This window comes from Gasterosteus aculeatus, chromosome 5 (genome assembly GCF_964276395.1).
Source record: "Gasterosteus aculeatus chromosome 5, fGasAcu3.hap1.1, whole genome shotgun sequence".
In the NCBI taxonomy this organism is placed as follows: domain Eukaryota; kingdom Metazoa; phylum Chordata; class Actinopteri; order Perciformes; family Gasterosteidae; genus Gasterosteus; species Gasterosteus aculeatus.
Genome location: NC_135692.1, coordinates 14,959,306 through 14,976,841, shown reverse-complemented (window position 1 = coordinate 14,976,841; position 17,536 = coordinate 14,959,306). Strand labels below are relative to the sequence as shown.

The window sequence follows — 17,536 nt, the reverse complement described above, 5'->3', positions numbered from 1 at the left end:
AAGACAATAACGACGTAACCTCGACGTTTCAGCCGCAGCGGATTCCGACCTGAGTGCTTGCGGCAGGGCTCGGGCGACGGCATGAAGTCCGGCTGGGAGGAGGTGGACGGGGGCTTGTCGGACAACACTTCCTTGGAGAAGTCAACTATCCAGCTTATGGAGAGGCCTCCGGTTGGCTGCTTGTAGCGGGCGTACTGCAGGGCGTCCATGATCCACCTCGCGTCACGCCACACCTCCTCCATTTGCTGCCGCACAGTCAACGGTTGATTTCAGCAATATTAAATGTACGTAATGTATAAATACATATGAAGTTCTGTTACCTGAATGTGTTCCTGGACCTGCTGGTGTTTCTTCTTAGCAGCGAAGAGCTCGGCCTCGGAGAAGGCCTCCCGTAGGGCCTGCTGGGACATGAGGGACTCCAGTTCCAGCAAAGCCGATACTCTGCAGTACTGGCCAATGAAACTGGGGCTGTAGGTGTTGAAGTGGACTGCGGGAGAGGGGGAATCCAACAGAGGACAATTAATGTGCAACCCTGTGCCATTAAACACACAAGGAGCTCATGGATGCGGAAACAGCACTTGGTGTCAGAATTGTGATCTGTGCCAAAAGTCTGATATACTGACCCAGCTCAAAGATCTGCAGGGGCAGCGTGAGGAAGCCAGAGCGGGGGGAGTACGGGTTGTTCTGGCCGGGAGCTGTGCACACTTCGTCTGAAGGTGGGAGGAGGAGCAGGAAGGACACCTTCTCCCCAAACTCCACCACTTCCTGGCTATAGAGACGGAAGTCCTGCATCTGCACACACAGAGACAGGTGACCTCGGGCGGCCTTTGCAACCAGAGGAAAGTTTCTCCACGTCTATATTCCCTCCAGAAACAAATAAAGGTTTTAGCTCTATATCCTGAATCGTCATGATGATTGTCTAAGTTCTATTAGTGCATCGTAGCCGTCTGCTTAAGTTCTACAGTGTGGGAAGATCAAAGGTCAAATGGACAATTGTTGCCGGTATTTTGCTGGAATTCAAAACACGTTCTTTTACAGAAACCATGTCGAATTAGTGGTCTAAGCCGAACGGGCTGAACATCCATTGGAACCACGTTCACTCTCTGGAACTTGGCTGCATCTCTTTCATCTGGTTCTGGAATCTCAGTCGAAATCAGACCAGCAGAACAACCGAGCATTTGGTGAAGAAGAAAATGGTGTATAAAAGTGTGTTATGGAACGCCGTGTTTGGGGTGGACCCGGACCTGATTGCCGAGGACGTTGATGTGAGCCATCAGGTCTTTGATGGCGCTGCGCAGGTCCTGTAGGAGGCGATGTGGAGCGCTCTGCTCCTCCTGGTCCATCTCCAACGCCTCCGCCAGGGAGCCGAGGGCCTGCAGCCACTGCCACTCCTCTCTGAAAGCACCGCGCCGTTAATCCACACCGCGGATCTCCAGCGCTCGCAACTCTCAGTCTCGGGCCGCGCACAAAAAACACACACACACACACACACACACACACGCACGCTGAGCCACGACGAACGGCGGGCGATTCCAACCTGGACACGTTGCTGTTGTCCCGAATTTTGGTGTGACAGAGGACGTTGGGGAGTTTCTGGGGCACCAGCGCTCTGATCTGCTCCACCGATGTGCACAGCTTGAGGTAGCCCAGGTAAAGGCCCGGAGACAAGACCTTCCTGCTGCGCCTGTGATACGCCAGCTTCTCCTGGGGACGGCATGCGGACAGAGACTCGTATCGTATCGTTTGACTGGGCTCGATTGTGTCTCTTTACCCCACGTTCATCCGAATGGTTTTGTTTTCATGTTTTGCTTTTTGTGAGTCCTTCAGAGAAATGTTTAGAGTGGAAGTCAGCACGGCAAAAGAAGCCCCTCTGCACATATTTATGTATTTCCTCATACAATTTGTTCATCACTGGCCACAAAATAAATATTTCAGTGAATTGTGGTTTTGCCAAAGGGAGTCTCCACCATTGTTTTGGAACCACAAGGCCGAACTAACTTCCACTGGAGACAAAACAGCATTCCAGCCGTGGTATCAAGTGTACCGGGCTGCACAAGAGAAAATCTTGTGGTTTGGTTTCACATTGTGATCTTTCTGAGCAAAAGAGTCACACAGAACTAGTTAGCAAAGATAAAACAACAACGATTAGCAAGATTATCATCGTCGGGACCACAAAGTAGAAATGCAAACGCAACATTCCAATTTCCACTGCCTGAATGACTGGGAAGATTTACATTAATGCTTTTATATATCCAACATTCCGCCTGAAAGCCGGCTTTTAATTGTCATCTTTCTACAAAGACAGTAACAAAGGGAAGAAGAGAGCCATAATGATTATATATAAAGAGTGTTTGCGCAAGCAGCAGTCTAATCGGAAGCACATTTCAATTTACTTTCCTATTGTTTCAGCCGTGGAGCCTCATGTTTACTGGTTTCGGTCATTGAGAGCTTAAAAAGAGCGATACCAACGCATTAATGTCTCCCAGTGTTTTCGGGGTCATTTTGTTTATTCACAGAGCGCCTCAAACTACGCTGGAACGAAGGAATGAATGATCCCCATAAAAACCACAACCACTGCCGACAAACCCCCCCCCGGCCGCTTGTCTCCAAAGACAAAAAGCTAAAACATAAAACATTTTCCAAAACCGAAGCATGCGGCCGTTTCCCCCGCGGGACTCACGTGGAGCGTGATGAGCAGCATGTCCAAGGCCGTCGGCTCTTCGGGGGAGGAGATGGACTTGCGTTGGAGCTGCAGCTTGCAAAGCTGCGTCCAGCGGACGCCGTCCAGGTTAGGACAGGCGTTCATGTCCTTCAGCAGCACCAGCAAGGCGTTACCGTGCTTGTCTTTGATTGGCTCAAAATACACCTGACCGAGGTCCTGGGTTCCCAGCATTCCCTGGGGACGGGTGACAGGTAAGAGGGTCCAGACCCAGAGGTCATGAGGCCAGAGGAAACACAACCGCCACGGTGTAAAAAGGAAAATCCTAACCCAAGCTGTCAACTCAGCATCTCCCTACCTGCAGCTGGGAGACGGCCTGCAGCATCTTGAGTCGCGTCTGCAGAGTGCAGGAGCAGGACGACTGGGAAGGACTGAGACACTGCTGCAGCCAGGGAATCTCCTCCCACAGGTAAGACACCTGGCACGTGGAAAACACACACGCTAATCATCAACTGTTGCGCCTGCGGCTGAGAACCAGTAAGCAATGTAACACAGGCAATGTGTTCTATGGAAATTGTATTCAATGCATAATTCCAGTTTGATAGTTGATGCCACCTGACAATTATATTCATGTTTTTGCAGTAGCTCGTCAGTCATTTGTTTCTCTTGTCATGTCCGTGTACCTTGGTGAACCACAGGAAGTCCTGCATAAGGGAGCTGGAGTAGGAATCTTCGACCTCCACGATGGGAATCTGGTCCTCCGGAGTCACCAACACGTTGTCGTCTCTGTAGAGTATGGATGTCAGGTAGAGACCCCTGGAAAGGACCACAGGGAAAGTACACGTGATTCCTCCGTCTGTCCTCGGGATCTGACAGTGTTCTGACAGACTACCTTTTACGAAAGAGATGTGTTATTAAACCCAAAAGGTAGCTGGTGCCATAAGAACCATCAAGCCATGCAGTTAGAAGTATATTCTACAATAAATAATGGATAGAATGTGATCTCTTAATGAATGACTACTGACTGAAAATGGACACGTGAACTGACAAATTCAACATGGCGTTTGCAAAACACACATCGATTACAAAAGTCTCTCATCTACCTCTTCAAGCCTTTAACGAACTTGCTGGTGGGTTGGAAGAGGTGGCGCAGGCTTTTGGACACAGAGTGCTTCCTCCCTTGCGGTGGAGCTTTACACTGTTCTGTGTGGACAGGACGGAGACAGAAGAAGAAGAAGAAGAAGACGTTTGTAAAATCCACAGCGACGTTATAAATGAGCCAGACTGCCTGTGAACGCGCGGACGGCCCCGCTCGGCGCTTAAAAGTCGACGCGCCCGCGGGGCGGCTGAATGGACGCCTCTGTCCCGGGCCGACTCGAGAGAACGTCTCCCCCTTGTGACGGGCCGTCGCCTAATTGACAGCGAGGCCGACGCGTCCAACAGCGCGGTCGGGGTGGAATGTTTTTCCCGACGCTTCGCGCGACACCATTCGACCGGCGCGCTGGCTGCCAGCGGCAGACTACGGGCCTTGAGGGAACCCGCTAGCTCTCCTGTCCCACAGGGACACTAACGTTGTGTATTTGTATGAGTGCGTGTGCGTGTTTACCTGCACATACTAAAGCTGCTGGACCGTGGAGTGTCTTGAGCTACGGCCTTACGAGTGGAGCCAAGGCACTGCACTAATGTGTGTGTGTGTGTTTTAACCCTTTGCCACTCACTGACAGGGAGGTCAGTTGAGTCTGTGGGGACATGTTTATTTTTAGTGGGCCCCCCGAGGCGAGAGAGGGGAGGTGTGTGTGTGTGTGTGTGTGCGCCTGTTGGTGAGATAACGCACCTCCCAGCTCATTAGAAGCCCAAACCCGTCCCTCTCCTCCCCTCCCAGGTGATCGTACTGCAGCCCCGGGCCACTCAAGAGTCAATAAACCCCCCCATTCAGCACCCGAAAAAGAACTCATTTTCCCTTCAGGTGGACGAGTCGAGTTGGGGCAACAAGAAAAAAAAAAAAAACTGCACCCCTCGACCCCTCCGGCCTCCCCGAATGTTCTCTTTGCCTCGGCCCGCGTTTGACACTGAGTAAGACGGACAAGTCGGGCTGACTGCTGGCGTGCGTGTGTTAGTCAAGGCCTCTTTCACAGTTTAATTAATAGCGTTTGGACAAGAGGGAGAAAATGTGGCGTGGGGACGCCGGCGGCGGCGGCGCGTACATGGACATGGGGGAGAGAGACGGAGCCGAGAGAGCAGGCGTGTGCTCGAGTATTTGTGTCTGCTTCGTGTACATGTGTGTGCGCCCGTCCATCTTTACGTGTGTATATGTATGGACAGTAGACAGGACGCCTGGCGGGCTGCGGGGGGGGGGGGGTGGAGGAGGGGGGAGGGGGAGGGAGGAGGGGAGAGAGAGGGGGGGGGCGCAGCAGTAGTCAGTGTTAATTTATGCCCTCCAGCCGACTCCAGACTCGTCTCTTGCAGGAATAACAAACATGACCCCGGGACACGCCACCTCGGCTACCGTGCCCGAACCCCGGAGCTCAATCAGCCGAACCCAGAGCCGCTCAATACCGCCTATTATATTGCGTCTCGCCCCGCCGCAAACATGGTCTGGCCACGGCGGACAATAGTAAGTGGGCGAGTGTGTTCGGGACACATGTTGGGTGTACGAGAAAAATCCCCCCCACCCCCCCCCCAAAAAAAAGAGAGACAACCGGCTCGATGCTAAAGGCAGTTTGCCGTCAGCGCAGGTTTTGGCGCTTATGGGAGCGGCTTACGGCCGGCGGTGTTTGGGGATATAAACAGCCCGAGTGTGTGAAGCCGATCTGCATTTTGTCACAGAGAGAGAGGTATTCAACAGAGGAAGGGCTGAGTCACGGAAACATGTGAAAGGGTGTGTGTGTGTGTGTGTGTGTGAGGGAGGGAGGGGGTATTATTTTTGAGGTGGCACGCCGTCTTAGCGCGTACGGCCCCCAAAGTACTTGTCGCGCCCGAGATTGTTAAGTGTCCGTCAAGGTGAGACGAAGCACAGCAACTTGGGGGGGGACGTGTTACACCTGCGCGTCCATTGGTCACGCTCCTGTTCGTTTACGCCCGGGAATGTTTCTGAAACACGAACTCGGCGGTGGCTCAGACGTGTTTGTTTAAGATGTGACGGGCGCCGCGGAAAGGACCTCGGGTCGCCTTTCACCTCAACTCAGCGTCTTCTGCTGCGGCCGATCCCAGAGCTGAAAAAAACGGATCTCGCGGTGATGTACTTTTAAGAGATCCCGACGGCGGCTGAAAACACGCTTGCACCGAATGGATGAAGAAGCCGTAGATACCGTGGCAGACACAGTGGCGGTGAGCTTCCTTTATTTGCCCGAGCAGCTGGTCCAGGGCCTCCTTCTGGCCTCTCTGACGCGGCGCTCGACCGTCGATGTCCCTCCAACCTGCGGACAGAAGACGGGAGGAAGACGACGTCAGAACAGGGAGAATGCAGCTCTGCGCTAAAGATGGAGAAGCAAAAACAGTCCAAGCGGTCAGCTGCTTTGATCCAGGCCGCGGTGCATGAAGCCTGAATAATCAAATTCTGGGAGAAGAGCTAAACTCTGGCTCTCCAGCGGACTACTTGAAGCCCGACCGGATGGGGTGCGTTCCAATCAAGGGGGTACATGAATAGTACTCTGGTCTGTTTAGGGAAATTTCAATATTCCTCAATTCGACCGATACAACGATGCAACGTTCACCATTGTACGACCAGTGGGACTCTATGTGAGGATAGTCTGGGGATTGGGAGGGGGGGGGGGGTTCTATTTGGTCTCCCATCAATTCTTGGGCTGGCCCTGGTCCTGAGGCCTTCAATAGTGGGAGTGTGAGGTGTGTGAGACGGCCTGCTCCTCACACAGGTCTTGTGTGTGCTATCGGAAACAGCACCCACCCCGGCGTGAGAAGGCTGTGGTTGGCTGACAGACGGACCTGCTGAGCAGCACCGCCACTGGCCGCTCTCACGTGGGCATCCGACAGCCAGTGGGCGCACACACACACACACATGCACACACACACGTGTGAGAGTAACACACATCCCGCCATGAGTCTGAAAGCACAGTTATTGTCTCCAACTGATTCTATTCCTCTGTGTGTTGTTTCTTCCCTCCTCGTAGATCCCCATATCTGCAGAAAACGCTTCTTCCTATTGGGTGCTTTCTCACGGGAGGACATGTCAGCGATAACACCCCCCTCCCCTACCACCATCAACCCCCCCGACCCCAACTCCCTCTCCTGGAGCCCCCCGAAGGGCGCGTGGGGCTGAAACACGGCGAGCTCTATTCCCGGAAAAGGTGCCTGTCCCGACAAGACAAGCGGGCCCTTTAATGGGCGTCCACGGGCCGGTATAAGGCCCCCACTGTTGGGGCCGCGCCGCGCGCTACGGCACAGACATGCAAATATTTCCAGTGGTAGGCCCAAATGGAAAACACAAACACGCAACATCGAAATTAGCTCTGAGGGAGGGAGGGAGGGAGGCGGACAGTAGAGAAAAAAAGAGAGAGAGGGAAAGCCCAGTCTCCTGAAATGAAGACACACACACACACACACACACGCACACATGCTTGCTGAAAAACACCGTGTGCTGATGAGGACAAACATGTTCATGTGTTCCCCAGATGTGCGGCGAGTGTGCCAACACACTCACAGTACCTATGTTCACTCTGGTACAGTAGGTGGGTGCCGACTGCACGGACGCAACATGCTGCAAACAAAACAGCTACAGTATCACGAAGCCGGGAATCACTCCGTTCAGTCGGCAAATATTATATTATCCTGTTTGACCAAGGAAACCATTTTAAACCCTTGTAGAAAACCTGAAGAATCGATAGACAAACAAAATAGATTGATAGAAAGACAGTAAGACGAATAGATGAAAAAAGGTCTCTGCTGGGTCAACGCCTCAGCTGTTGTTTCACATGACTTCACGGTTAACTTCTTGGCTGAACCCGGGAGCTTCTTCTGCCAGCCGGCCCCAAACGCCATCCTGAGGCTACGGTTACACACTCTGACGTCCACGGGGGGGGAAGAGGGGGGGGTGGGGGTCCCGAAAACCCACGCGGCCAGCTGTCGCCCCTCCCCGATGATGTCAGCGCAACGTCGGAATGACGTCGGAATCATCACATCACATCACGTGAAATGATGCAAAATCTACGTCTCTTTACGCGTGACAAAGTTGTGAATTATTGTGTTGTTTGTGCAAGACAAACACACACAACGCAGGTCCGTGTGAAAGGCGAGGTCTTCACCTACTGACGGTAGCTGAGATCGATTTATCTACGTGACAGAATAATTGTCATTTGGCTCGTCGGTGAACACACACACACACACACACACACACACACACAGACGCTCACACTTACTGGAAGGTGCAGCGCAGCCCGGGATGGAAAGTAGCGGAGGCCCCCACCCCTTCATGTTGTAGGCAGACACCTGGACGTAGTAATAGGTCCCCTGTAAGGACAGGACGCATGACATTTAAGGCACCATATGCGTATGTTATATGCATGATTCAGTGCATTGGTTTGTCTCCTTGTGTGTGTGTGTGTGTGTGTGTGTGCGTGTGTGTGCGTCTGCCTCGGTGCCCGGTCCACAGACAGCAGGCCTCTGTCTCTGCTTTCTCAGCCAGATCAATCAAACCCGCCGCCGACACTTCCTGACCTCGCCTTGATCCCTGCCATGTGACAGGAGTGAGCTTCGGCTGGCAGCAGGGGTCTTACCGGGGGACGGGGGGGACGGGGGGGACGGGGTCTCGCACACAATAACAAACAACCGGCGGAGCGTCCATTTGTCTGCGTGGCCGCTTAAAAAAATGCCATAACATAAATCAGGTGGCAGGCTACCAAGCTGCTCCCTCCATCATGAATGGGTTAGAGTCAAGACTCACAAATAAACTGTGTTTTCCAATTGTCCCCCCCCCCCTCATTTGTCCCCAAAGAAAAGCCTGCGAGTTAATAAAATCAGGGGCCTTCATGTGTTCCTCGATGTTTTAGCCGTCAGTACCACCAGATGGAAAAGCTAGAGCTCAGTGGTGCTTTGTTTGGCTCTGTGTCACCCATAAACTACCATGTCTTCTTATCCGGTAGTTCTTTGCGGCTGAAGTGGACAAAGAGGGAGAGACGGACTATAGGACAATAGGTTCGTTGTCTATTTTGGATTCTGGATTCCTCCTGATCGAAGCGTTGCATGCTGGAGACAGAGATTCGGGGAGGAACTTACAGAAGTGAGCCCAGTGATGTTGCCCCGTAGCAGAGTGGTGTCCTCCACCACCATCTCCCCCAGCAAAGGACTCAATGAAGGCGCAGTGCTCCAGCTCACTGCAAATACACAAAAACAACTCCATTAAACACCCAAATAAAGACGCGTGTGACTCCGGGGGAACTTGCACTGTTCACAGTCGCCATCTGCATCTCACTTGAAAAACGAAGCGGCACCGAGCGCTGACCTTTGTACTTGGTAACCACGGCGGCGTTGACACAGAGAGGTTCCTGGAAGTCCACCCTTAGACTGGTGCTGCTGCTGACGGACAGGCGAACTGCAGCGGGGGCGTCTGGAGGGTCTGTGGGGGAAGACCGGACAGAAAGGCGACAAAGTCGATAAGAGGCGGGCAGGTGGACGCAAGCTAACGCATGCGGCTCGCGCGCAGCTACCTGCACAAATAAATGTGGACTCAGTGGAAAACTGAGAAGAAGCGAGGGTGTCAGTGATTGTAACTACACAAACATCTTTCATGTGGGGGGGGGGGGGGGGGGGCGTGTGACGGGGTCCACTTTCAGGGGTGGCTGTGTGCCCTGCCACTAAGCGTGTCGTGAAATGCCTATAAAGAATACAGCCGTGTTATGTTTGCACACACACACACACACAGACACAGAGTCTTGCGCTAGCCTTTCCAGTGTGGAAGCCATTAACTCGGCCCAGAAAAGAATTGGAGCGAAAAATGAAAACCAAAGACGGCTGCTCGTAGGCTGCCGAAGCCTTACTGGCGTGCTCGAAGCCCGTCTGCATGCGGCGGAAGAGCCGGAGCCTCCACTCCCAGGCCTTCAGCTGCCTCTCCCGGTCGGATGCTTCCCGCTCGGCGGGACCCTCGCCGCCGACCTGGGCCCGAAGCTCCGCGACCCGCTGCTCCGCCTCCCGCACCAAGGTGGCCAAGTGCGCCGCTCGGCCCTCCAGGCTCACGACTGAGGGACAGCGAGGGAGAGAACGGGATGGAATGGAGGGTTGTTTGTGAACGTGAATTCTCAAAAACATCCCTTTGACTACACCTTTTTGGATGTTTTTAGGAACAAAACATGAGTTCACCATAAAATCATTTACGAGCATCAATATTGTGTTGGTTACTTTGATCGAGGGCCACATGGCCACACTGATACTGCAGAGGACTGAAGGAGTGGCCTACAAAAGCCAGTGAAATTGCTTTTGCGGGGACTCTTTTTAACGTCTTTGTTTGCCAAATGCTGGCAGATTCCTCCATAAACATTTAACTAAGCAGTGCCTCCTTAGGGATGACATCAGCTAGAAAAAGACCCAAAACGTGGCAATGAAAGTGAGAGGGGCAAGAGGGGGAAGAGCATCCTTCTGTTTATTATAAGGAACGTGGTGGGAACATGAATAAGCATCATTTCAAACTTCAATTGTTTGACTATTTTCAGAGTTATCTTTTTACATCGTGAACCACGGCCAGTCGGGTGTTACAAAACAAGTACACATTCACACAGTGTCACAAAGCAGCAAAAAAAAAAACAAGCTAGTTTGAATTTTTTTCACGTAACACCGTGAAGTGATTTTTTGAGGGATTATTCGAACATGACGTGGCTGCTGGTAATGTAAAGCCGGCCAGGTCCAAGAGGACAGTAGCACACTGTACTTCTTTGGTGGCTGGTCGGTCTGGGAGTGTTTGGGACCGGTGTGTGTCTGTGTTTAGTCTGCGCGGTCTGTGTTTGTTCATTGTAGATTCCACTGTTGAGCGTTAGATTCCACTGTTGACAGCAAGTTTAAAGCCCCGTGTCAAAATGTCCATCTGGGTGTTTAATTCTGCGGCTCTCCCGGTGTCTCCTCCGGGCCCGTGAGCCTCTCTTTGAATCTCGGCGTCTCTTCTGGGTGCCACTTTTGTTGTTCTCTTCAGCCGCTTGTGTGAAGACTTGGAGGCTGTCCGTCACTTTTCAGACAGGTAATGCCAGGCTGGGGGGGGGTTAGGATTAAAGTCAGGGATTATTCCTGAGGAATCCTTCATTTTATACTGTGGGGCAGATGGAAATATTTGTTAAAGGTCCGTTTCGATATACAGGTCTAGAAGCCGGTCCAGATGCTGTCAGATGTGTGTCTTTATTTGTCCCTATTTAAACACGACGGCTGGGGTCCCCTGCAGCACTTTAAAGGCCCTTTGTCCTATTCAAAGCCGCCGAGCGACTTATAATGGGGAAATGCAAGTTGCATTGCACAATTTGTTTGATAGTCTTCGCCTGCCTTTGTCTCTGTAGTGGACTCAAGCACGTCAATATCAATACGCACCAGTCGATTCCTTTCACAGCGTATGGAAAAGTCTGCAGCGCCTTTGATATCAGCCCTCCTCAGATGGAGGCTGATTACTGGGCGCTAATGAAAATAGAAGCCTTCACTTTCCTCGTGTGCCCTTTCTTTGTGTTTCAGTCCTTTGTACGCACGCACACACACACACACACACACACACACACACACACACACACACACACACACACACACTCAAACTCTCAGCAGAGTTTATTTGAGTTCTGGAGAGAGAGCACAATCAAAGAGCACCACTTTCCATTCAAGTGTTTTCAATTTAATGATACCTTTATAAGAAGCCTGGCTCTGCTCTTGAGAATCGTGGTCGCGTGTGTGTGTGTGTGTGTGTGTGTCCGCGCGTGTGTGTGCGTAAGTACAAACACAAACAGCCTCGGAGCCTCGCTGGCGAGTTCTAATCATTGGCAGAGGAAGGCAGCTTGGAGATGACTAATATCGCCTGAAAGAGACGCGCGGGCTTGTCTTTGAGCACGCGGACGAACGCGTTACTGGTTTGGACGAGGAGACGTCGCGCGTGCTGCGTTTTCTTCGTTTTGCAGCTGATGTTGCCGCGGCAGCAGCATTTACGCTACAACATTAGCACTCGAATCCCCCGATGCCCCAAACCGAGCCCTTCTGGTATCAGTTCTGAGTCACGCTAAAGACGGAGATCCGCGTAGGAAAAGAAAATGAGAACCGAGCCGTCAGTGAGCGGTCCGTGTGGTTTGGGGCCTCGCTGGCGTCGCGACTCGACGAGCGCCGTCGGCTTGGCCATATCTCACACAAGATGTGATTGGTGAAATAACCGGGCCGATCGAATTGCCTCAGCGCTCGGAGCCAAGGTGACGTTTGCTATGGCGTGATTCATCTGTGGGCCGGACTCCAAACTAAAGAGCTGTCAAATTCCACATGGAAAAACACCAGTAAACACCGAGATTAAACTCTTATTAAAGACACTGTGGCAAATCCTCAGACCCTGGAGAGTTTGTACGGCAGTAGAGCTATTTCAATTAATTTAACGCTCCAAGCGTCTTAATGTAACAGCCGGCGTAACAGTGGCTTCTGTGAGCTCGATCGACCTCCCCTTCAATCAGTCACTGGACACTGGATTCTGCGACCAGCAGTAAAAATGTAAAAAAGAAAAGCTTGTTACGCATCATATCGACACGATACCCCGGCACGCTTCCCCGTGCGGGACCCCAGACTGGTTGGGTCGGTGTTGCAGGTGCGCCGTGGCCCCTCTACTCACAGTGGGGGCTCTCCTTCGCACCGGCGCGCAGCAGCAGCGTGGCCATGGGCACGTTGTTGGTCATGACGGCGATGTCGAGCGGCAGGAGGCCCTCGCTGTTTGGCGTGTTGTGGTCCAGCTCTTCCAGGCTGTACTGGGACAGGAGCAGCTGCACCAGGTCCAGCTCCTGGTGCTCCACCGCCTCGAACAGCGCCTCGTTACTCTGGAACTGTGAGACAAAGGAAGTTTAGCAGCCTTTTGTTGCGTCACGGTTTCTCTCTACGCATCTTCTGCCTGGTTCAGACGGCGGCGCGCGTGATGTTTGTATCTGACGTTCTCCTTCTTTCCAAGTCTATATGTTTTCTCAGGCTATTTTTAGACTACAATATTCCTGGGCTTATTATTTTTTCCTTCCCCCGTCTCTCCCTCACTTACTACGGTGGTTTTGCGAAGCCTCTCCTTGTCTCCTCCCCGTCCCGACACCACGCCGTCCTCCGCAGCGGGGGGGGGGGTTGGTGCCCACGCGGAACTTTCCAGACAAGTTGCGGTACAGGCGGCGGGCCGCGCTCGGCGAGGACAGGCTGGCCGACTTGCGGTTTGGGGCCGGCTGGTGGGCCTGGTCGCCCCTCATGGGCTGCGTCATCTTGGCAGAGTCCGCCCTGGGGGAGAGAGGGACGGGTGAGGCAGAGCCACACGGGGGGGGAGAGACAGCGGAATGTGGCGTTTTACACCCAACATGGACATTTTGACTTGTCAGAAATAAAAAGCTTTACCTAGTTCATGAATACGGCCTGGTGACCTATGGTATGGTGGGAAATGAAACTGGGCCCCATGGCGGCATTTTCAGTCCCAGACGCCTGGTGACTCGCGTCCCCCCCCCCCCCCCCCCACCACCTCGTGGTGTCACGGCTTTGTGACGGGAGGTCGGCATCTCCTGCCGCCGGTGTCTTGGCTTCTTGTCCCGGCCGGATGGGTGCGGGGCCCTCAGGGCGAGTCTGGTATGCGGCGCTCGCACACCCTCGAACCGCTGAAGGAAATATCAGCGGGACCCCAACAGGCGACGGCGACAGACTCGCCGACGGGTCCCAACGAGCAACAGCCAGAGAGATAAACGAATTCCTCAAGGAGTAACATGTCAACAGCGCTCGTTTCGCCTCTCGTCTCATGAGCGTCCTATCGCGTCGCGCCCTCTCTGTCCTTGCTCGGTTCCTTCACTCGGCTCTTGACCTTTCACTCGTTGCCCTTATCTCCTGGTGGCCTCTCATTTCTCTCCCATCATCTCCCACATTCCTCCCGCCTCCCTCTCCTCTCTCCCTGGCGGTTCTCATCTTTCCTGGATTGTTTTATCGCAGCGTGGCAATAGAATCATCTTATCTTCTGCATTTGTTTAGTGCACATCGTATTTTGAACGGGACATCTCGTAACAAGGAGACAGGGAGAGTAAATAAAGGTTGACTTACGTCGGCCTTTCAGGCCTTTTGCCAAAAAGTAGCACTGAGAGCCAAGAGCAGATTTGTCAAGGTGAGAACATCTGTAGGAAAGTTTGTATTTATACTCCCGCTCCGCTATGTACGTGCTGGCCCCCCCACCTCTTCACACACACACACACACACACACACACACACACAATACCTCCCCCAACAGCTGACGGCAGCCAACATAGTGGACATTAAAGCAGCTCCAAGCCCCCGCAACAAGCCCTTTTTCACAGGACCGATCCACCTAAAATACCCTCGATCCCCGTCCCTTCCCGCTCCATCCCATCCATCTCCACTCCATCCCGTAATAGAGGCCTTATTTTAGACACCCTCGTGTTCCCGGCCGGGCCGAACCTATTCCAGGGTCCCGGATAAAGCGCAGCAGGTATTTGGAATAATTTTTCCACGGGCCAGGCCCGGGAAGATAAAACAAGAGATATATTTGTAACGCGTGTCAGTATCCCATTTCAAAGAGAAAGCCCGGAGGAATTCAGCCCCCGGGCTTATTGTTATTCGACTGAGGTGGAACAGAGAATGGAAGGCCGGTGCCCTACCGCTCTGTGACGACATTAGCGAGCGTGTCTTTACACCGCCGTGCGATGGTCACGTCTTGTATATGAACGTCCGTGGTTAGCACACGGATGGCGGACTCCGCCACTTATGATTAATAATACTATTCAGAGCGGTATTTGTAGAATGCAAATACATGAAGTGAGCGGTATCAAAAAAGGCTCTACTACTGTTTTATTATCCAGAGGCTTGAAGACATCTCTCTCACACGCCGCACAATTTCTGCACTTCTACCAGGCTTGGGAAAACAGGAAGCAGTTGTTCTGGGAAAACCAGCGTCTCGTGCAAGAGCCAGGCTTCACGTCTGGCCTCCAAACAATCCCACATCAAATACAGCCGGTCTGCAGTGAGACGGCATCAGAACCAACAAACAATCAACACCCCCCAACTGCAAATACGCAGCGTTTCGCTTTATTAGTTCTATCGGCGTGTTTACGCAAACAGCTCAGACTACATATAAAATACGCAGACACAGTCCAGACAATTACTGCCTTAAAAGTCAAGATGGGAAAAACCTGTGACTGAGAAAAATGTCAAAAAAAAAGTTAATTCCCAGCTCGCAGAATTTCCGAGATTTTTGCGTAAGCTGAAAAGCAGCCGCGAGTGTGCACATAACAGCTCATACGAGTGGTGAGCAGATCTCAGGAACCTTCAAAGCAAATCGGCCGACTGACAGCCGAGTGGAAAATGTTGCCTCGTCTGCCGGCTCACGGTTGACGTCGCAACACACGCTGTATGAATTACACCATCAAGAAACAACGAATCCTTCCAACCTGTTATCAACAGTACCCCTGACCCCCCCTCCCCTTAATAAAACTCCCAAACTCACACTTGAGCATGCTGGTGGGCGAGCGAGCCATTCGACACGCGGCCCCCCGTGGAAGCTCGCTCCCCATCACTGTTTTTAAAACAATGACTCGTTTTTGAATAACAGGGAACGACTCCAGCCCCCCCAGGACGAGACCGACTGACCGACCGCACTCACGTGGGGGGCTTGAATATGAGCAGAAAACACGCTAACAACAGACAGTGACTCGGTGGCACTACAGGCGTGTGTCACGTGGACACATGACCAGATAAGCAGCACATATGTCGTTTTCCTGACAGTGAGACGATAAAGCAACTAAAGCCCACAATGAACTTTTATTCAGTTTAAATCTAAATGATTCATTCCTCATAACTCCCAACACCGCCTTTCCCCCTCAACTGTCGCCTCTGCTCCATCTCTTTACCCCCCCCCCTGCTTCCAAACGCCTCGCCGGTGGCTAGTTTACTGCCACGACAACACATACGTCTGTGTTGTGTGTCGGTGTGTGTTTATTACACGCCGGCACAAATGACCATTTATATTAGCTGGCATGCATTGTATCGTTTGTCTGCACAGTCGCACAAAATAAACAAAGAACTGGAGCTCGTTTGATGGATAGAGAGAGAGAGAGAGAGGGGGGGAGAGGGGTAGAGAGAGGGGGAGAGAGGGGGAGAGAGAGAGATGAGGAAAAGAGAAAAGGCAAAGAGCGGCACCAGAAGGACAGTGCAGGCAGAAAACAGGGCGGTGGGGGTCAGAGAGGCAGACAGTGAGAGAAAATGCACACACACACACACACACACACACACACACACACACACACTCTCACACACACACACACTGACTACGCTGGCTGCTCTAAATGTGGCTTGTAGAAGGAAATTCTGAAATCTGAGTCTTGGCACCAGACAGGCTGGAAGCAGGCAGGCTGCTGGACGCAGGGAGGGAGAGGGAGGGACAGCGAGCGAGGGGGAGAGAGAGAGAGAGAGAGATGGGGAGATGGGGGGTGGGGGGTACTAGAATTCATATAGCTATCCCCTCTGTTGGGCCCTTATCATCTCATAGGCAACATGGGGCCATGCCAGCTGCAGCCCCTCACGCACACTAACTTGTGATCCAACACAACAGACCGAAGAGACGACCACAGCGTCCTCGGGGTCGTATTACATGGACGGGACACAACTTTATTAATGTTTCAGCGGGCGCACATTTGCTGAAAAACATCCGCTTCCACCGCGGTGTCCCCGTGCAGCCGTCTACACGGGCTGTATTTGAGCGGCGTTCTGTGGACAACGAGCGGCCTCATAAGTGGTGGGAACGCATGGAGGCAGCAGACAGCACAGCCGATGCCAGGCCGGATAAAGCCCCGGAGTCTGTTGTTTACACCCGATTTACTTCCAGGCCGTATTTCTGCACCGCCGAGTTCTCCGGCCTCCACTTCCTCCCGTTTTTGATAAGCTCGGCGTGCTGAGACAGCGCTCCCCGTGCCCCTTGTTGTTCTGAGGTTATATTTATTCGCCTCTCACTCGGGTTTGACGTGCTCACATCTGCTGTTAGTCACAGTTAGTCGAAGAAGTAACTGAAGTGGAAAGCCCTGAAGGCGTTCTGTTTCTATGCACGCCTTCAAATGGCTTTGAAGTGGGAGCCGTGTGCGTGAAAACAAACCGCCGACCAGGTAAATGCTACCAAATAGCGCGTGCGTATCTCCCCTTTTATCTTGTCCTCTTCTGCTCACTTTCTCTCTCTCGCTCTCCCCTGGGGAGAAGAGCAGAGGAAGAGTGGGCGGTCCGCTGTACGTTTGACCTTTGCAGTGGCCCCGCTGTGCCGAGCGAGGCCTGCCACCTGTTGGCCCCCGAGCGTGTGCATGTGCTGCGTGTGCACGCAGAGGTAAAACCTCTCTGGGCGTGATGAGCGGGGACAACAGCCGAGTCGCCATGGGGATATGGCGGCGGGCGGCGGACGGCGGCCCGACGTTCTCAGGAGTGGGGGGCGGGTGCTAGGTGGGATCACACACACACACACACACACACACACACACACACAACCCCTCCCCTGTCGGAGGCTTGGTGACACCATGTCTCCCACGGCGATCGTGGACCCAGCCTGGGTGGCTCCAGGCCTTCTGTGTGTCGCTCAGAGTGTGTGTGTGTGTGTGTGTGTGTGTGTGTGTCACACCAAAGGGGTCCCTGCCTGGGCCGCCATATGCCACCCACCCAGCCGGGGAGAGGAGAAGGGCGGGGGCGACCCCTGGCCACTGAAGCCACCAG

General features: G+C 53.0%; 1 protein-coding gene across 1 annotated transcript in view; it reads right to left on the bottom strand.

Annotated features, from left to right (window-relative positions):
- The window catches only part of ankfn1b (ankyrin repeat and fibronectin type III domain containing 1b), a 72,839-nt gene that overhangs the window by 2,786 nt on the left and 52,517 nt on the right, over positions 1-17,536 (bottom strand). The window contains 17 exon segments of the mRNA XM_040176711.2: positions 50-245; positions 321-487; positions 624-792; positions 1,245-1,395; positions 1,538-1,704; positions 2,681-2,896; positions 3,018-3,137; positions 3,343-3,475; positions 3,763-3,862; positions 5,968-6,075; positions 8,032-8,122; positions 8,888-8,985; positions 9,114-9,227; positions 9,649-9,846; positions 12,438-12,645; positions 12,852-12,926; positions 12,928-13,075. Of these exon segments, the coding sequence (XP_040032645.2) occupies positions 50-245; positions 321-487; positions 624-792; positions 1,245-1,395; positions 1,538-1,704; positions 2,681-2,896; positions 3,018-3,137; positions 3,343-3,475; positions 3,763-3,862; positions 5,968-6,075; positions 8,032-8,122; positions 8,888-8,985; positions 9,114-9,227; positions 9,649-9,846; positions 12,438-12,645; positions 12,852-12,926; positions 12,928-13,075 (2,459 nt within the window).